General features: G+C 40.6%; 2 protein-coding genes and 1 long non-coding RNA gene across 3 annotated transcripts; 2 read left to right on the top strand and 1 right to left on the bottom strand.

Annotated features, from left to right (window-relative positions):
- The first annotated feature begins 11,046 nt into the window (after positions 1-11,046).
- LOC128195734 (uncharacterized) lies at positions 11,047-14,528 on the top strand. The gene is made up of 5 exons (XR_008247539.1): positions 11,047-11,339; positions 11,429-11,502; positions 11,648-12,043; positions 12,449-12,526; positions 14,196-14,528. It is a non-coding gene; the product is annotated as an uncharacterized LOC128195734 (long non-coding RNA).
- Positions 14,526-16,810, top strand: LOC108322735 (uncharacterized). Its single transcript, XM_017554950.2, is given in 7 exon segments — positions 14,526-14,576; positions 14,807-14,923; positions 15,016-15,119; positions 15,697-15,836; positions 15,936-16,072; positions 16,173-16,271; positions 16,273-16,810. Coding segments are annotated over 7 exon segments (708 nt in total). The 3' UTR covers positions 16,333-16,810.
- A 1,672-nt stretch (positions 16,811-18,482) lies between these two features.
- LOC128195733 (uncharacterized) lies at positions 18,483-19,886 on the bottom strand. Its single transcript, XM_052874118.1, has one exon. The coding sequence runs from the start codon at positions 19,694-19,696 to the stop codon at positions 18,800-18,802; it is 897 nt and encodes a 298-aa protein (XP_052730078.1). The 5' UTR covers positions 19,697-19,886; the 3' UTR covers positions 18,483-18,799.
- Positions 19,887-21,400: the final 1,514 nt, after the last annotated feature.

Genomic DNA, 21,400 nt, shown 5'->3' with positions numbered 1-21,400 from the left:
TTTGAGCGTTCGTTGCTAAATGGATACACTAAGGTTTCAATCTTGAGCGTTTGAACGATCGGTCTTCTTGTGTTAGTGATTGTAGCGTTCGGCCTTCATCTAATAAGTTAGGATTGAATCTTGAACGTTCGGTTTTAATGTATTAGTGTGCGTTCGGTTTTAATTTGATATTCATGAATTTATATCTGGAACGTTCGGTTGTAAATTTATATTCTTAAAGCTTGGACCATGAACGTTCGGTCGTGATGTGTTAGAAATTGTAGCGTTCTAATTAAATTAATACTCTCTGGAGTTGAGTTAGTACCGAACGGTCAGAATGGATGTAGTACCGTTCGGTCAAATTTTGATTTAATACTGTTGGATACGTCGTGACCATTCGACCAAGGTTTTAGACGTTCGGCCTAGGTACTTGATATTAGCGTTCGGCTCAGGAGTGTTGAATCCAACATAATGTTCGTTCTTGAACGTTCGGTCTTGTATGGTTTGATTTGACAGCGATCGTTCTAAATATGTTCGGTCCATATGGTGCTCGGTTTTAGCGTTCGGCCAAATGGTGTTACATCTAATATAGCGTTCGGTGAAATCGCGTTCGGCATGTTATTGTGGGATTGGAGGACGTCCGGCATGGTGTTGGAAAATAGCGTTCGTTCATTAGCGTTCTTCCAGCAGTGTTCGGTGAATAGTGCTCGTCCAAATAGTATTCTACAAGATGAGTAGTGTGTATTTACCTTGCATAGTGTTGGGGAGTGCCAAGCAGACTATGCGAGTGTAAAGATGAGTTGTGTGTGGATTTACCTTGCATAGTGTTGGGGAGTGCCAGCAGACTATGCGAGTGTAAAGATGAGTAGTGTGTATTTACCTTGCATAGTGTTGGGGAGTGCGAGCAGACAATGCGAGTGTAAAGATGAGTCGTGTGTATTTACCTTGCATAGTGTTGGGGAGTGCCAGCAGACTATGCGAGTGTAAAGATGAGTCGTGTGTATTTATCTTGCATAGTGTTGGGGAGTGCCAACAGACTATGCGAGTGTAAAGATGAGTTGTGTGTATTTACCTTGCATAGTGTTGGGGAGTGCCAGCAGACTATGCGAGTGTAAAGATGAGTCGTGTGTATTTACCTTGTATAGTGTTGGGGAGTGCCAGCAGACTATGCGAGTGTAAAGATGAGTCGGGTGTATTTACCTTGCATAGTGTTGGGGAGTGCCAGCAGACTATGCGAGTGTAAAGATGAGTCGTGTGTATTTACCTTGCATAGTGTTGGGGAGTGCCAGCTGAACTATGCAGGTGTAAAGATGAGTCGTTTGTTGGGGATTTACCTTGTATAGTGTTGGGGAGTGCCAGCAGACTATGCGAGTGTAAAGAGGTGTCGTGTGTGTGGATTTACCTTGCAAAGTGTTGGGGAGTGCCAGCAGACTATGCGAGCGTAAAGATGTGTGGGTTGTGGTTTAACGAGCATGTTTTAATTGTTCCTTTATATGTATCTTTATATGATGACACGAATTAACTGTGATATATGTATAACATGTTTTTTATATATATCTGGCTCAGCCTTGCATTGTTTTGTGTTGTGTGCCGTTTGGGTATGTTTCGTTGGCGATGATCATCCACTTGGATGGGAGCAGATGTTGTCGAGGAGATCCCAATGGAGCAAGAGCTGGAGGTTGTTGATGTTGCAGAGTAGTCTTGTAACATCCCAAAAATTCACCCTAAAAATTAAAATTTATATTCAAAACTTAAATGTTGTAATAATACATAACATCCCGAACATAAACTAAAATCTATACATCAGTTTTAAGCTCAGACGCAACTGCAAAGATAACCTTGAATCCTTCTAAATCGATCTTCCATCTCTTCCTCCATTTGCACAGGATCACGTGACAATCCTTCAACTGCTCCCGTATAACATCACACATTATACGATCATCGCATTCACATGCACAAACAAGCAAAGTAAGGGTGAGCTAACCTGAAACACATCATTTATAAAACGTGCATAGTTATTTCAATACAAATATCATATAATAATTAAATCAGACATCCTCAAGCCAACGTACCACAATTCCTGTTGGACACTCATTCCATAGTACCTAATAATCAACCCAGTACACAATAAACTCTCATCCGGACGATACGTTGATGAACAAATCAACGGAAAGTGCCCCACTTGTAATTTCATTCTTAGTCCCCTCAATATGTCCACAATCAACCACAAATCAAGACATCCTACTACAGTACCCTCAACCTCAATACATACCCAGATATCATATCATTACTGAATCAAACGATAAAACAACGAACTTATATTACATCGGATACTGTTTACACGAACATTAAGATTGATCACTTAAGCTCGAAACTAAACATCAACCGCTATTATATCGATTACCATTAGGTCGAATACCAAAAGATCAAACGCTGATTAAGATCAAGTACTTAGACTTCACGTTAGAACAGTGTACTCTGCTAGAACAATTACTATTATTTCAAACACTATTCGAACGATTGCTCAAAGATCAAATCTCGCACACCACAAATTAAGTACCATTCAGACGAACACTTTATTGATCACTTTACTGGATTTAATTCTATCTGAGGGTAACCTCATCGAGACCGGATGTTCCCTACGTACAACCACTAACTATTAATGATCCCTACCTGAGACAATCATCATCCGACCCGAGCATTACCTATGAATGATCACTTCCTGAATCATGCATCATCACAACTAATCACTATTTATTAATCAATCGTTACCTCAACGACTATCAAGGCTGGTCACTCCCTATAAATGATTACAACCTCAGAGCAACATCACCAATAAAGATCATTCCCTATGAACCATCGCTACGAGACAGAACACTATAATAAAGAACGCTTGAGTCTGGGTTAAACGCCTAGAGTACTCTACTGAACACCTCAGTATTGACCGAACGTAATCAAACTAAACCTCAAGTTACCAAATTAAGATCGGACGCTAGCTACCTCAGATCCACTAACATCAAGATCAACTGTTACCTAATAACACTCGCTACCTGGAAATAAATAACACCAAGACCGAACGTCACTAGTAAGAACGCTCGTTACTACCTATAGATCCAACAAGTTTACTTCCCGTCTCTCTCTCGAAGTATTCCAAATCCAACTTTATCTGCACTACCATCTCTCCTGTATCCGTACGACCATCACGGTTAGAAACCACAACCACAACATGCAAGAATGAATAACCAGAATTATCACATTATAAACCCACTACATATACTATAATAATTCCCATGATAAATCGACTCACATGACACTGCATACTAGTATTTCATAAACTGATGTCGTTTACTTGTAATTCGTCGTCATAACCTGCTCTCAATAACAGGCGACCCGAGCCGTCATCCATCGCGACTTCAGACCTATCTCCCCGACTCCTCAAGGACTAACGAGTAAAAACATCGATACTACGCGTAACGATGCACCATACTCAACACGAGCCGAAGTCAGTGGGCGAGACATTCACCTCCTCGTGCAGAAGAAGGTGACACTCGAATCTCCGTCTCACGCGTGAGACTAGCAAAAATGCTAAAAAGACCGACGAAGTTACAAGTAAATAACATAGTGTATGTACCACCTCCAACCGAATAAACGTGCTCAATCACGAAGTCATACATATTCTCAATAATATGTATAACTAGAATAAACGTGCTCAATCACGAAGTCATACATATTCTCAATAATATGTATAACTAGAATATACGTGCTCAATCACGAAGTCATACATATTCTCAATAATTGCTTCAAAATACTCCCACGGATTCATGCATTATTACCGAACGTATTTCCAACTCTGATGCTGTCTGAACGAACGTCCTGAAATCAATCCTCATCAAAACCGAACGCTGCCGAGCTCCAAGGACGAACGCTCATAAAACCAAGGACGAACGCTCTCAAAATCAAGGACGAACGCTCCCAAAACAAAGGACGAACGCTCCCAGAAAACAAGGACGAACGCTCCCAGAAAACAAGGACGAACGCTCACTGAAACCAAGGACGAACGTTCCCAGAAAACAAGGACGAACGCTCACTGAAACCAAGGACGAACGTCCAAGATCCACACCGAACACTTAAAACCGAACGCTCCCTTATATCCAAAAACCGAACGTTCACTTATACTCAAAAACCGAACGCTCGTTATACCCCAAAAGCCGAACGCTCATAATTATCACAAGGCCGAACGCTCAATTACTGAGCCGAACGCTAGAATCCATCATTTAGGCCGAACGCTAAATCATTGGACGCTTTGGACGAGCGCATAAGATCAAACATCCTCAAAGACCGAACGCTCTACATAACCTACGGACGTTCGTCTTGAGACCAAGGCCGAACGTTCAAGATTACTCCACGAAGATACTAAGTTACGGACGAACGCTCATAATTCACTGTTTAAATACCACTTGGACGAGCGTTCCATATATTATGACGAGCGAACGCGGACGTTCGTTCAGAACCGAACGCTCAACAATTTGGACGAACGTCCAATTTCACCAGAATTGGACGAACGTTCAGAAGTTGACCGACCACTATTTGGTCGAGCACTGTTAGGACGAACGTCCAATTTTGACTTCCCAAAATTGGACGAACGCGCATTCTGCAGAAATTCTGCAGAATCGCACCAGAGTCCAGAAAGCCCAGAAAACCTCCATTTTCATTCCTTCTTCCCAGATTTTACCCAGTTTTTCATCAAACACTAATAACTCAAAAATCAAGGAAATAATTCAAGCTCCCCTTACCTCTTGAAGACTTCCATGTAAGTTTTGGGATCAATCTCCTCCCAGACGTGCAGATCAAGATCTTCCAGGAACTTCAGCAGCTCTTCACTTCCTTTTCCAGCTCTTGATGCAAGAACTCCATCATCACTAGATGCCCAACTCAGGTCCTCCTCTAAGCCCCTTCCAAGGTTGGAACAGCTTCCCATGGGTGCTCTTTGGACGGGTGAAAATGGGAGAAAGGGTTCCCTCCCTTTGGTTGCTCTCCCTCTCTCTCTCCCTCTCCTGCCAAAAATGAATCCCACACCTTGCAAAGCTTCCCGTAAAATGCACCCCCAATAATTGCATCTTGATAGTCAAAGAGGTGGGTGACCACCATGTCCCCACCATGTCCAAAAAAATACGGGTCTTACAAGTCTTCTTAGAATTTCCTGATTGAACACTTGTAGTGATCAATCCTTTCCACTGTTCAAGTTTAAATTTTCACTCCTTTTATTTGGATGACTGTAATTTCACACTTTAATTACACGTCAAATTCCGACTGTTCTCTATATTTGAATGTTGATGTCTTTATTATATAGTATTGGTTATTATATAGTCGGGATGTTACACAAAGCTACATGGGTTTTTGGTGAAGAAGATGTGTGACGGCTTAGCAATGACTTCACGATTGGGGTTTTTCTGATTGCAGGTCTGTGTTGATGGTGAGAGGCGAAATAGGGTTTGATGGCGGTGAAGATGATCAATGGTGGTGCTAGGTTGCGATGGTGGCTTGTGGTGGTCCACTTCGCACAACACACCTCTCTCCATTCTCATCCTCTCCTCCTCCACTTCTACATCCTCATCACCACTGCTCAGGACCAGTTCTCCCTCTCACCACCAAACTGCAAAAAGAGAAAAAGGAAAAAGGAAAAAAATGTCCATTTATAAACATTATGAAAATCAATGATATAAAAAGAGAGAAAGTTAAACGTTGCAGAAAGAATATATGAAAGAGAAGAAAAAAAAATCAGATTTTATAATAACGACTTAACTCCGTTTATGCTAATTTAAGGAAGAGAACTTTATTTATACAATTTTTATAATTTTTATAACTTTGAAATTCAATAGATTCAATTTTAAAACCGGATATTAAACAGAAATTCACCTTTCAATATGGAGACGAAATAAATATTTAAGTCTTAAAAAAATAAGCTAAAAATATTAAATTAATTTATCATGCACTTAATATAATTATTTTCCTTTTTATATAAAACTCACTCTAAATAAAAGACAATTTATAATTCATTATATATATATATATATATATATATATATATATATATATATTTATTGTAAAAATAATTCTTTTTACCTTTTTATTTAGCCAAATATATTTATTCTATTAAATTTCTCATATGTTTTTGCCTTTTTTTTCTTTACTTACCTCACTCTCTCTCTCTCTCTTTTTACTCCCATACCAAACAAAGCCTTAAAATTTTAACAAAATTCAAATTTTTATTCTTCTTATTCTCACACATTACCCTATTGTAATTTCAATAAATATTATATATTGTTTCGGTGTACATTTTCCTGTGTGTCTCTGTTGCTCCTGGATGTCTGGGATGCTTGCATTTCTTCAACTGTTGTCCTTCGTATTCACCAAAGGAGGGGGAGGTACCTGCAAAGATACTCCGACGCTCAAGTCAGATATGAGTTATGGAGCTGAAGCTCTGAAGAGAGTAATTGGATATTGCTCTGCTATATTATTCAGGATCTCTAGAGCATAAAGAGAACGTACCTGGACTTTGGTCCTGTCACTGTATTTATAAGCAAAATAAAAATAACCACCTTACCTAAAAATGTGGTTAGTGGCTTTGACAAATATCTAAGATATTTATGTTATTACATAAATATCCTTACTACATAACATGCCCCCCAAGTCCGAGTTAACCGTTCCGTTTTATGGACGTGGTAACTATAGGACTTATGAGTTTGAGGGAGGCTGTCTTTGCTGTAATTAGAGAGCGTGTTCCTGGTTATTGCTCATGTGTGGATTGAACGTGACTGAGTGGTTGAATTTGATGGACCAAAAGGAGGCGAAGACGAATGGTAAAAAGCTGGGTCGGCGAACGCTTAAGAAACAAAAGGTCGAACGTTCGTGCACCTGGGTTCGTAAGGCCGAACGGCCAACTTCTTGAAGGCTCGAAAACATGGATTGACGAGCGCTTGTTGATGTGGATTGACGAGCGGTATTTGAATGCTCGTTGCAATGAATGTCGAGCGATATTTGGACGCTCGTTGACATGCATTGGCCGGCGCTTCTTTGAACGCTTGTTGACATGCATTGGTGAGCGCTTTCTTGAACGCTCGTTGATATGAATTTGCGAGTGATGTTGGGACGCTCGTTGTACTGAATTGGCGAGCACTTTTTGAACGCTCGAAAACATGGAATGTCCAGCGAAGTTTGGACGCTTGTTGACATTTGATTGTCGAGCGTTGAGGCCGAACGACGGACTGAGTAGACGCTCGTTACAATTGAATGTCGAGCGTTGAGACCAAATGACGAACGCCTTCGATGTTGAACGACAGATTCTTTGGAAGTAGATGTTCTTGGGCGAACATAAGCTAGGCTATGGGGATGGTCCCCTAAGTTTGATTGTTTGGGTGTTCTGGGGCGAACATCTACCAGCGGGAGTGTGTCCCTTTGTTCGATGCACCTGGGTGTTCTAGGGCGAACATCGGCCAGCGGGAGTGTATCCCTTTATGCACGTGGGTGTTCTTGGGCGAACATCTGCTGGGTTTAGAAGTGCTTCAGGATGATCGGCTTTCAAGTGTCCGCTTTTATGTACAAGATATGTTTATCTGCACTGTAAGAAATAATATTAAGCATATAGGTGAGACTGTTTGGTCAAGTTGCAAACCTGGCGGCTGGACGCTTGAGGCCGAGCGTCAAAGAGATGAAGTGATCGAATGCTTCCTGCGGAAATATGCGAACGCTAATGAAGTGATTGGCCGAACGGTTGCAGCTAAGATGCCGAACGCTAATGAGGCCGAATGTGGGAGCGCTCCTCTTGAAGTATGGTCGAGCGGTAGAGACCGAACGTGAGGATGAGCGGTTGAAAGCGAAGGGATGCCGAACGGTCTCACACTGATTGTTTTGACGCTCGTACACACTGATTATCGAGCGTTCGATTCTGAACGTCGAGGCCGAACTTTGGCTGTTTGGACGCTCGTACACACTGATTGTCGAGCATTCGAGCACGAAAGTCGAGGCCGAACGTTAGCGAGGTTGTGTGTGTGACGTTTTGAGGACGAACTGACTCCGGATGGCTGATCATTGAGAACAGAGTGGACGAACGTCGCTGGTGATCGAGTGGGCGAACGTCGGGGATGATTTGAATGTTCGTCCCGTTATTTGTAGAGCGGCCTAAACCAAGTGGAGAGTCGAGCGGCTGGGCGAGAGGACGGTTTGAGCGCTCGTCACATTGCTTGTCGAGCGGTTTGTTAACGCTCGTGTTGAAGTTTGGTCGAGCGATAGAGATCGAACGTCCTTGAAACCGAAAGGCCGAACGCAAGGCTGATTGCGGGACGTCTCAGGACGAACGTCCTTGACGTACGCGAGTCTGAACTTGCGGCGCTTCAGGACGAACGGTTGTTTGCTTGAACGCTCGTCCACAGGCACTGTCGAGTGTTCAAGTCCGAAGGGTGATGACGAACGGTCCACTGTTTGAACACTCGTCCATATTGAGTGTCGAGCGTTAGAATCCAAAAGGTGAGGACGAACGGTCTTACGTTTGAACGCTCGTTGACATGGATTTGACAAGCGCTCCTTGAAACGAATGGACGAGCGCTCGTTGAAATGGATTGACGAACGCTCGTCCACATATTGATTGTGGAGCGTTCGTCTACGTAGGCGAGGCCGAGCGGAATATTATTCGAACGCTCGTCCAAATTGATTGTCGATCGTTCGAATCCAATAGTCGAGGCCGAACGGCCGATTGCTTGAACGCTCGTCCATAGCCGTGCTGGAACGCTCGTTCACAAGGCTTGTCGAGCGTTCGAATCCGAAGCGCGAGGACGAACCGCTGATTACATGAACGCTCGTCCACACGGATTGTCGAGCGTCCTGGAAACCGAAAGGCGACGACGAACGATTGACTTTTGGACGCCCGTACACACTGATGGTCGAGCGTTCGAGTATAAGCGAGGCCAAACGCTAGAGGCCGAACATCAGTAATGAGCGAAGTGACGAACGCTCTAGGCTGAACGTTGATGATGAAATGAAAGAACGTTGGTGACCGAGTGGACGATGTTGGAGACCGAGCGGACGAACGTCGTGGATGGTTTGAACGTCCGTCCACTTGTTTGTCGAGCGGCCTAAACCAATGTGGAATGCCGAGCGGCTGGACGTGAGGACGGTTTGGACGCTCGACACCTAGTTTGTCGGACGCTCGTACGGAGTTTGAGGTTTGGGGAATAGTTGGATGATGTGGAGGCAGAACCGAACTACGCGTGGAATGCGCGGGTGTTGCGGAAGACGTGGAGAATGGGTCTGACAATGCGGCAGTCCTGGAGCGCCGAAAGGGCTCGTCATTGATTTGGGAATTTAGGGTTTTAGGTTTGCGGATTGTGCGATCTTGGTTAGAGTTTTTCTCGTTGGGGATTGGGGTTTGTGAAAATTGGGAAATTAGGGATTTCTGGTGTACCTCTGTATGCTTATGAGATGTCGCGCTTTTGAAGAAAAATACTGAAGGCCTGTTAAACATGAAATTGGCATTGACTTTTACTACCCCTCCTCCATGGAACAAAAGTTCTCTGCACCGAAAGGAGGTCAGGTACAAGTTCATTTCCTTGATAAACTTGGATAGCAAAACCCCAAGAAATAGAGAAATTCAAAGAATTTGACTGATCATAGCAGACGGTTTGCTGCAGGATACTGGCGGGATCTACATTTGCAGCGGCAACCAGATGTTCCAAAGCCTGTACTCTGTCCATGATGGCGAAGATGTTGCGCGGAGAGAACCTCGCACGCGAGAAAGGAGAAGAGTAAGAGCCCTGGTGAAGCCGACGATGGTCTTGACGGTGGGCACGCTGGCTGAGTTCGCCCAAGAAGCGATTCATGGAGGAGAAGGTTATCCCTCTTGTGCGTAAGGAGAAGAGAAAAAGGGGAGCCTGATTCCGTGGCCGGCGACGAGCTCAACGAATGGTGGTGGTCCTGGCTTGGTGGCGATTTGGGAATCTAGGGTTCCCGTTGTTCTGCAATTTCTGGGGCAATTGGGAATTTGGGGAATTAGGAATTGTGGTTTTGATCTTTGCAGTAGCGGCGATGAAGGCGGCAGCCCTTTCATGACATTGTTGTATCTTCCAAATGGAAGGAAAGACTGGGATGACGACGTCGAGATTCAAAGAGGCAGTGGAAGAAGTTTTCTCTCATTTGTCCACCATCTTTGAGGGAGGTGAATGATGAATTTAAGCATGTTTTTGCACTGGATCTGACCCACAAAGGGGAGTGATTTCGTTGATGTCTACTGGCATCAATGGCTCACGGGGGAAGAAGGAGAGAAACCCGCTGGAGGCGTCATTCGATCTGGTAATGACAGTGGCGTCACGGCTTGCGGAGGAGAATCTTGGTGGCGATGCAGCGATTTGATGGAGTAGCTCTGTCCGAGAAAGTGATTCATCGAGGCCGAGTGCTCCTCTTGCGGTTTTTGTGAGATGACACTCGGCCCCATGGTGGGCGCCAAAATGTTTCGGTGTACATTTTCCTGTGTGTCTCTGTTGCTCTTGGATGTCTGGGATGCTTGCATTTCTTCAACTGTTGTCCTTCGTATTGCTCAAGTCAGATATGAGTTATGGAGCTGAAGCTCTGAAGAGAGTAATTGGATATTGCTCTGCTATATTATTCAGGATCTCTAGAGCATAAAGAGAACGTACCTGGACTTTGGTCCTGTCACTGTATTTATAAGCAAAATAAAAATAACCACCTTACCTAAAAATGTGGTTAGTGGCTTTGACAAATATCTAAGATATTTATGTTATTACATAAATATCCTGACTACATAACATATATCAATCAATCACATAAATCGAACTAAAATTAAAAAAAATTATATATAACTCCAAAATTCAAAGTAACTCTACAAACTCTCTTTTTTGAAGAACTTTTTTTTTACAAGCAACCAAAGACTGAAAAAATAAGCATTCCGAAAACATACTCCAAAAGAATGGTTGGAAAAGGTTTTTGTTTTGTGTTTGATTTATCGTTGTAATTTTAATTATTATTTTTAAAAAATGTACAAAGTAAGGATTTAAGGTTTAAGGATTTAAGCAGCAGTTTTTTTCTTGTTCATTTTGTGAGTTTTCATTATCTTCTTGTCATCTCATGCCAAAGCCAAGAGTGAACTACCCTCCAATCCAATGCTGGCGCTGATTCAGAACTGCTCCATGCCACTCGCACGTACGGTGCGACCTCCGTCTCGCACGCAGATGCAACCTTATTTCTCGTCCGCTGTGCGTGCATCCATGTCCCCACGTGTCAAATCCCCGTCTCAGGTTCTCCTTGGTTAGTCAGAGAAGGAGCTGGAACAGCTTGCCCTTAACTGCGGTCAGGTAAATTTATCATCTTTTTCCAATTTAATTGGACCAAAACATAAATGAAAAAAAAATTAATTTCTCGTTTTTTGGCTCGATATTTTCAGGAAACCTACAGGGGCAAGCAACTTTATCATTTCTTATACCAGAGGAAGTTTAGAGAAATTAAGGATTTCTATCAGTGTGGGTTTATTCCATTTTTCTACTAGCTGATGTTTTACCTCTTTCCTGGAGTATTTGATCTGGAAACTAATTTTTGTTCTTGTGATAATTAAGTGCTGATGTTTCCATTTTGTTGTTAATGCCATCTGTTGTTTGGATATTAGGTTGGTTGCCCTTTACGCTGCTCCTTTTGTGCCACTGGAAAAGGGGGGTTGTCAGGCCTCAAAAAAAAAAAAAAAAAAAAAAAAAAAAAAAAAAAAGAGAGAACGGGGAGAAAGGAACGTGCGCTGCCACAAAGGGACAGCGAACGTTGCTTCCCCCTTTGAAAACAAAACCAAAAGCAAACAAGAAAAGGAAAGAGAAGAAGAGGGGAAGAGGGAAGAGTTTGGGAAGTTAAAAAGGGAAGCTATGGGTCTGCTGGGAGGGGAAAGGATTGCTGCCAAATTTTTGTGAGAGAGGAGAAGTTCTTGCTGCAAGTTCTGGGAAAGAGGGGAAGTGGAGAACTTTTGAAGTTTTGGAGGAGATAGACTCAAAGAATTTACAAAGGAAGTCTTCAAGAGGTAAGGAGTGCTAGAATTTTCGTTTTGATTAGTTAATCTCACTGTTTTTGTAGAAATCCAAAAGCTTTAAAGTTAAAAATGGAGGTTTTTCTGGTTTTCTGGAAAACCTGTGATTCTGCAGAATCTGCAGAATCGCGTTCGTCCAATTTGGTTTCAAATTGGACGTTCGTCCAAATTGAGACGAATTGAACGTTCGTCCACTTTGATTTGAACGTTCGTTTTTCTTTAGCTAACGAGCGTTCGCTCATGCGTTGCTCATGCATTCGTCCCGTAGCGTTCGTTCTCCTTTGAGCGCTCGTCCAAACGAGTGTTGTTTTCGATTCTCAGCGTTTGGCCTTTTTGTAAAATGACGTTCGTTCTTAAATATTCTGAACGTTCGTCCTAACAGTATATGACCAAATATAGGTGGATTAACGAGCGTTGGTGATAAGGATTTGAGTAGAGAGCGTCTGTGTGCGCCCGTGAACGTTCGTTCATTTCCGGGTAAGGGGAGCTTATTTAATTTAACTGGTTTGATGTATGTGTGTGAACGTTCGTTGTTAATTGCATGAGTATAATGCATGATGTTGCTGAAATTTTGTTGAATGCACGTTCGTTAATTGATTGTATGAATATAATGCATGATATTGTATTTTCTGAATGTATGAACGTTCGTTATTTTTGGTAAAAAGAGATATATGAATTTACATGATACGGATTGAATAAAATGTGGAAGTTGATGCTGATATGAACGTATGAAATTATGAGAATTACATGTTGAGGTTAACTGGAATATAAATGAATTGAAAAGAGTCTTCCATGATAATGAAGGTTGGTGCCGAACGGTCTTTAACCGTTCGGTTTTTCCTTATCTAAAATGGTCACAGTTTGATTCGTTCATTTGGAATGATTCCTGGTCGAGGACGAGCGTCCTGATGTTACACTGCCTTGTTGAGCGTTCGTACTTTTGTTTGCTCGGTTTTAATGGGAGCGTTCGTCCGAGTACGGTTCGGTCTCATACCGAACGTCCATCCTAATTGGTATTTAATCTTATACTGAACGTTCGTTCTGTTTAGTGTTCGTTCATAATGAGTGCTCGCTCAAAATGGTGTTCGGTCTTATACCGAACGCTCGTTCAAATTGGGGCTCGGTCTCTCACTGAGCGTTCGTCCTAATGGTGCTCGTCCTGAACTGAGCGTTCGTCCTTTAGGGTGCTCAGTTTTATGATGAGCGCTCGTCCTAATTTCTGTTCAGTCTTATACTGAACGCTCGTTCTAATTGGTGCTCGGTCTAACTCTGAGCGTTCGTTATGATGGTGCTCGGTTTGAACTGAGCGTTCGTCCCAAAATGGGGCTCGGCATTATTTTGAGCGCTCGTACTATTTTCCACAGCGTTCGTCCAATGAACAGTACCAGACTTGTACATTCTGAACTTAAACCGTTCGTTCTTTGATTCGAACGAGCGTCCCTTTTTGGGTCTCATTTCACAGCGTTCGTCCTCGACATATTGGGGACAGAACGTTCGTTTTTTATGGTTTTCTTAAGAATGATGAAAATGATGATGGAATGATGAATAATGAATGACGAACAGTTTATGAGATGAAATGAAAGTATGAATACATGATGAAAAGTGAATGATGAAGAATATATGAGATGAAAGCAAATTGTGACTTTTGAACGAGCGTTCCAGGTAGGAACGACTCAGATGAATGTTGAAATTCGTAAAGTATGACTGTGGGAAGTTAATGCTGGCTGTTCGATCCTGATATTCCGTGAGTGATCATCCTCAAGTAGAGGGGCACGTCATGCGTGGGAATGGCAGGAGGTCGTCGTCCTTAGGGGTACTTTGGACGGACGTACTAACCTCGGGTGGCAGCTGATGAGGATGCCAATTACCACACCACCCGGGCGCGTGAACGCCTGTAACTACGCAGATTTCATACAGTCCGGACAGTCAGTCGTGTTGAGTTTTATTTAGTGTGTGCATTACAGTGGGTTGTTATGTAATGAATATGTATGTTGAGTTATGCATGTATGTTGAATTGTTTACCTGAAATTGCATGTTGATGCATGAGTTGAATTACATAAGCTTACCCTTTCGTTTCCTTGTGTTGTCTATTGTCCTTGTACGTCCGTCTTGTCATTGCAATGATCATCCGTGTGGATGTGAGCAGATGGAGACGAGCGTTTGGAAGATGCGTTGAATGAAGAGAACCTGGTTGATGTCGAAGTGAAGATCGAGCAGTGAGACCGCTCGGCCTGTATTGTATTTAGTTGAATTGAGTGGTCGTTCGACCATCTTTTGTTTTCGTTTAAGTTTATTTCCACCGTTCGGTATTTGTCTGTGTAAACCGTTCGGTCAGGTTTTTATTTGTGCGTTCGACTTCAGATTGTGATTCGTGTTGTAAGGAGTACGGCTTGGCTTTTGTTTTTAGTGAAAGACTGTACTGAATTATTATTAAATGTGATTTTTCTGAATCTATAGTGCTGACTGTATTTTTGGGATGTCACAGGGGTTTTCAAGGAATCTTCAGAGACATAAAATCGTCGAACAGGTTTGTGTCATATCCATCCATGTTTGTCCATCAAAGCAGTTTGATGTTAGTTTATAGCAGGGTTGATGAGATAGTGCCTCTGTGATTAATTTAAAGAAATTATAAAAGAGAAAGTAAAAAGAATGTATAAAGTAAAGATAAGAGGCTTTGATTTAGGATTGTTAATGTTCTGAAACAAGCTTGACCTGGTTTTCTGCAAGACAGGGATAAAATTCATCTTATGTGAACAGGTCTTGGCCATTGAGGAGTTCTTCAAGCATAGGGTGTCAAATGTAGTGTTTATGGGAATGGGTGAACCAACGTTAAATCTGACGGCAGTACTTGAAGCACAACGTTGCTTGAATAAGGTGAATAAATATGTGACATTATTTCCTTCTGAAGGCTTACTTGAAATTTGAAGTTGTAAAAATGTATATATGCTTTACTGTGTTTCTTTTAGGATGTGAAAATTGGGCAAAGAATGATAACCATCTCCACTGTGGGCGTTCCAAATACAATAAAGAAACTTGCTTCTCACAAACTTCAATCTACCTTAGCTGTGAGGTAATTACCTTTGATATGAATACAATTTTGACTTGCCATTAATTTTACTTTCATGCTAACCTAGACGTCAGGTAGCAAACTGACATTTGTACCTGTATGCGGACCTTTAGGTTGCCAGTCCTGTATCTTGAATTTTCATATTATTAGTTTTTGGTCAATGCAACTTCGTAATATTTCCAAATTTGGGGATAAAATTTGAACTTTCATGAGTTTATCTATCTTTCATTTTATTATTTCGTAATTTTCTCCAAAACCTAAATTAACCACAGGCATTATTAGAATGTTGCAAGTGCACTTTCTATTCAGTTGAAGATATAAACTTTAAAATGACATTTCTCTTCTATCACTTTCTTTTTTGTAGAATGCTCTGAATTGCTAAACTGATCTCTTCTCCGCCTGCTTTAAAATCATAAAAGAAAAATAATTCGTTGTCAACTATTTTGCATTTGTGGCCAGAGTATAGCATTATTCTGAGCTTGTGTATAATTTCAGATAGCTTTTTAATGGACTCTTTTTTTATCCATATATATATATATGTATATTTCAATTATGTGAATTTTCTTGTGTTTTGTATCAGCCTGCATGCTCCTAATCAGAAACTTAGGGAGACAATTGTTCCAAGTGCAAAATCCTACCCGCTGGATGCACTTATGTCAGACTGCAGAGATTACTTTCGGCAAACCAACAGGCGGGTTTCCTTTGAATATGCACTTTTAGGTATTGAAAGTTCTAATACATACTATTTACTTCTCTTATTAAAAGGTTGTGTAATCCTTATAATTCTAATGGCACATTCATGGCACAATGTTTGAGTAGCTGGAGTCAATGACTCGGTAGACCATGCAGCAGAACTTGCTGAGTTACTCCATGGAGCGGGCAGTGGATATCATGTCAACTTGATACCTTTCAATCCAATAGAGGACTCTGAGTATAAGCGTCCTTCCAAGAGAGCAGTATGATAATTTTCTTGTCATTTTTAACACACAATTTAGTTCGTGCCTTGAGTCATCTTTGAAAATTTGGTTGTTTAATCTAAAAATTCTAATTGGCTAGGTGCTAGCATTTTCTGGCGCTTTGGAGTCTGCTAAAATAACTGTTAGTGTTCGTCATACAAGAGGGTTGGATGCAAATGCAGCTTGTGGCCAGCTACGGAAACAAGTTCCAGAAAACTCCTCTGGTCACCGACCCTATTGGTCTTGGAGTAAGCTGTTGATTGCACAATGTCTCTTTCTTGGCTGTTGATTTTACCTACATGCCTGTATGTCATACATACAGTAACAAGTTTGCAGTAAGCAGTTGGTGAGAGGCTTGATGAGCCAAAAGATGAGCATAATATCTACTATTGTTATGTATGATGAAGGTGTTTACTGTTGCTGCATCAGTTGGCAATTTTTCTGGATCATGTAGGCCTTGGAAATTTTTGCTGGATCATGATGGCTACACTGAGAGCAACACGTTATGAAACAGCAGAGACTTAGACCTAAAAGGCAAAGAGGGAGAGATTTTCCTATGTGTCTGACCTCTTATTGCTGTAAAAACATGCTTAATTTTCTTGTTGTAAGATGCACACTTTCCCGGTAGAAAATAACAGAGTAACAATTTAAAAGTACTATCTTGTTTTGAGATGTACCAAAATATATTTGTTAATGAGGTTGTTTAAATGAAGCAAATTAGCTATTGTTTAATATTCATTTTTAGAATTTTTGTCGTTCATATACTTATTCGATTTGAACATGGAAAAAGGGTTAGGGAACATCAATCCTTGGAAATCAATGAAATAAATAGTTTGTAATAACGTAATAAAAGAAAACTATTAAAAGTTTAAAATTCTAATATTTTATCAAATAGAAACGTTTAAAACAAAGGTGAATCTCTTGTTGAACCAAAATAAATACATCTATAAATAGTTTTTGGAAGTAAATAAAATATTTTAAAAGTAATAGCATACTTTCAATTAAATTATTTATATACGGTAAAAATGGACTTATACGGTAAAAATATAGAATTTTATAATACAGATCTAAATTGATTGTCTAGATTGTAGATCGAAGAAGTCCAACTTATATACTTCATTTACATTCCTAATTCTATCACATCTGGATATTAGAGTTCGAGATTTTCTTTCAAGCACGAATTTTCTCCTCCTCGTAGCAACGTTCAAGAAGTACAATTTTTATCATACGAATACCAATGTTAAGAGTTATTTTTTAATTAAATTATTTTTTTAACACCGGCGTATGCAGTCATCTAATAACTGCGTCTATAGGGTTTTCGGCGAAGAATCCTATTTTGATATCATGTTCATCAATTAAATTGTACAACACCATCCAAATATACAATGATACCAATACTCAAATTCAACCCAGCCCAAGGGAATAATTGCGTTTGTTCACAGACATACTAAGAGGACGCCCCAAATACAAGACTCAGTTTGAATGACAGTACATACTTAATTCTAGAAGGCAGTGTAAATTGTGAACAAAAAAGTTTAAATTCTGTCTCTCACTCGTTCCTTGATAGATGTTTATTCAGAAAAGCTATAGCCAGATTACCGAATCTCACACTAACATCTTCGGCAGCTGCGTGCCTTCTAATGATGTTCTAATGATGTCAATAAGTTCGGACTTTAGCCAGATACAAATTGTCCCAAGTGCAGAGTCTACCGAACATCAGATAGATGCATTGTTAATGTGCCAAACTATAAACGATTTTTGCATGAAAGAAAAATGAATTTAGAATGTGCAGGCCAATGTAAAGAACATTAATATGCAAATGAAAAAAAAAACATTTTTCATAATGAGTTGTTAGCCATGTAAGAGTACCTACCTACTATGACGAATTGCTCTAACAAGTCAAACTACTTTTTATTAATAAGTTTTTTCCTATAATATACATTCCATTTCCTATCACTGTCCATGTGCCTATCAGATACAGTCAGTGGAATTATCATCACAAGAATTGCAGTTCCCTCCTATACCATATTCCACAAGCTTTTCATTGGGTTCAGTTAAGCCTTGTCTATTGCGAGGCTCTTGGCCTTTCTCCATGAGAAAGCCAATTTCATTGCTTACGTGAATCCAAAAAGAGCCCTTCGACTTTGTGGTAAGAATTATATACTTTCGGTGCGGGGACGTTGGTCGCAGTCAAGAAGTTCATACATAAAGGGGAGGGAAGGTAGAAATGAATATAAATATAATAACTGGTTGATAGCGAGTGAAATCAAAGAGTATAGTCAGCTAAAAATTAAAGGGGCTGAACATGATACGATGAGGACCCTTCAATTAAAAAAGTGAGAAAAAGAAAGTGGCAGTGGTGAATTTATAGTGAAAATGTGCGGTGGATTGGGACGGTGAAGAGTATGTCTTGAGTTTTAAGTGCATGATCACGAATTGCGCATTGATAAAATTTCTCAAAGAGTATCACTAGAGCAACATGTTCATTCCTCTACGTTTTACACTAATTCAATCGAAACATGTATTAAGTTATATCCAACCTACTTGCTTACCAAAACTCAAGCCACAAGATAAAAAGATTAAACCAAAATGCAGTTTACGAACCACAATTTTGGGCAAGATTTTTGAAGTCATCACCACTATTGCGCATTTGTCCACAATCAAATCTATCTGCAATTTTCCGCTCCAGAACTATAACAGCATTTTAAAATATTGGCACAGTCCCCGCTAACGCTGAATATTGAGCATGTCCTTGGCCTCGGTCTGCTCCTCCATAAGCCCCTCACTCACATACTTATTCAACAGCTCCATCTTCTTCTTCTCCAGCACCCTCCTCTCAATCTCCTTCTCATCCGGCAGCGGCACGTGCACAATAAACTCCCTCTTCTCCTTCTCCTCCTCTTTCTCTCTTTGCCTCTCCTCCTCCACCACCTCCTCCTCCTCCCTCAGCATCTCCCTAGCCACCGCCGACACCTCTGCCACCTCCCCACTTTTCACCCCCTTCCTCGCCTCCCTCCTCACTTCATCCAATCTCCTCCACTCCTCTGCCGCCTCCCGCCGCATCGCATCCTCCGCTGGGCCCTCCAGCCGCTCCAGCACGCCATCCTCGTCATCACGGTAACCGTAATAACTCGCATCAATCCGCTTATAAATGTCATACCGCGTGCGCCGCTTGCGGAGCTCCGGGGGCTTCTCGAAGAGCTCCTTGACACCGGGAAGCTTCTTCGCCGCGCCGAAGTATCGGTAACCGGGGCCGCGCCCGCCCGGGTTGGGAACGTCAACAATGTTGCCGTCGAGGTCCGTCATTTTGGCCGAGTGCTTGGCGTAATTGGGCCCGCCGAGCTCCACGATTCGTCGCTCCCAATGAGACTTCTCCCGAATGAGCTTGTTGATCTCGTCGTTGAGATCACGCAGGCGGTGTTCGCCCAGACCCTCGTTCTGAATCTCCGCCACCTTCCGCCCGATCTCGCGCATGATCTGCTGGCGCCACTTGTCGGCCTCCGACAGGTCGCGGCACTCCGAAGCAAGGAACGGACGGCGTTCCTTCAGCTTCTTCTTCTCCTCCGCCTTCATCGTGATGAAGCGGTTCAGCATCGACTGCGCCTTCTCCTCGTTTCGAGCCATTTCCGATAACGAAAAGAAAAACCCTAATTGAATGTGAATGCAGAATTTCACTGTTCCTTCTCTTCCTTGCGATTTGCGATTTGCAAGAACGTAACCCTAACCAAAACCCCTGTTTCGCTGTTTATGTTGCTGCAGACAATCTCTACTGATAATCTACCAAACCTCTCTCTATCCACCATTAATTTCAACCCTTGGATGTATCACAGGGATCGCATTTTAAAGGCCAATATACTATCCTATTTTTTTTAAAAAAAAATCATTCATAAGTACTCATAAAAAACTCGCTTTTTTTAAAGGGTTTTTTATATGTTCAAAATTATTTAAATTTGTGTCAATTTTGTCCTTCTGTTAACTATTAAGAAATGGAGTTAATGCGTTCATGATGTGATAATAATTTTGTTCGTTTTAATGTATATTTCTCATGTTCGTTTTAAGAAAATATTATAGAAAGAAATAAAAAATTAAAGGATATATGATAGTAATCCAATTTGGTTCATGGTAAGATATTTGAATAAAATAAGAAAACAGAATAACACATTAAAAATCCAAGTATAAGCTAAAAATTTGTAAAAATAAAATAAAAAATGAATGATATATATATATATATATATATATAAGAAAAACAAAATCTACAAATATTGCGTCTTAAAGGATTTATATTACAAGTAGCTACTAATCTCTTATATGAAGAATTCATGTGTGAGAGGTAGTTAATCCTCATTAATGAGTATCATATGATCTTATAAATGAGTATCATATGATCTTATATTAAGATATGATTTTACAAAAAAAGAAAGAGAAATTTATGATACAGTGAAAGAGTGTGAGGGAGTAAAAGTTTAGGATATTACTTCATTAATCACTATTATTTCCCAAAGTAAATAAGACACCAACAAATTGAAGGAGTATAGGCTCATTTTCTTTGGTAGGTTATGTTTATAAAATCATCTCTAAAGTGTTTGTAAATAGGATTAAGAAAATTTTCACAAAAGTTATAGATAAAACATCTATATGAAAAAAATAATTCTGTTTTTATTTGATTAGTATTTTCTATTAAGTATTAAATTCATTTGAGTTAATGATTTCCTGTGAATGACTATTTTAAATTAATTAATTCAATTTATAAATTTTGGAACAATTAGAAAATTATAAAAACGTAAAAAAAAATCTTGAGATAAACTTTGTAAAGACCTAGTATTTTATTTTATGTTATGTTTTTATTTTAATATTATTTTAGAAGGGGTGGGGGAAGCAATTAGGAAGTCACGGGACTTGGTTTTATTTGGAAGTGGGGAACAAAGAAGTCTGTGACTTCTCTCTTGTTTTGGCACCATGCAAGCTTGGAAGATAAAAGGAGTTGAAGGGTTCTGCAGTGGGAGAGTTTCTGCACTGGAAGGGGAAGAATCCTTGCTACCTTGCTGCCATTTTTTGTAAGAGAAGGAGAAGTTCAAAGCTTGGTGGAATTGCTTGGAACTGCAAGTTTTGGAAGAGTTAGATTCAAAGAGTTCACAAAGGAAGTCTTCAAGAGGTAAGGGGAGATAGATTTTTCGTTTTGGTTAGTTCATTTTGCTGTTTTTGGTAGAAATCTAAAAGCTTTAGAGTTAAAAATGGAGGTTTTCTGGTTTTCTGGAAAATCAGTGATTCTGCAAAATCTGCAGAATCGCGTTCGTCCAATTTGGTTTCAAATTGGACGTTCGTCCAAAA

The sequence above is a fragment of the Vigna angularis genome, chromosome 3 (genome assembly GCF_016808095.1).
Source record: "Vigna angularis cultivar LongXiaoDou No.4 chromosome 3, ASM1680809v1, whole genome shotgun sequence".
NCBI classification, from domain to species: Eukaryota; Viridiplantae; Streptophyta; class Magnoliopsida; order Fabales; family Fabaceae; genus Vigna; species Vigna angularis.
The sequence above is the reverse complement of the archived record's forward strand: the minus strand, read 5'-3'. Positions and strand labels throughout refer to the sequence as shown.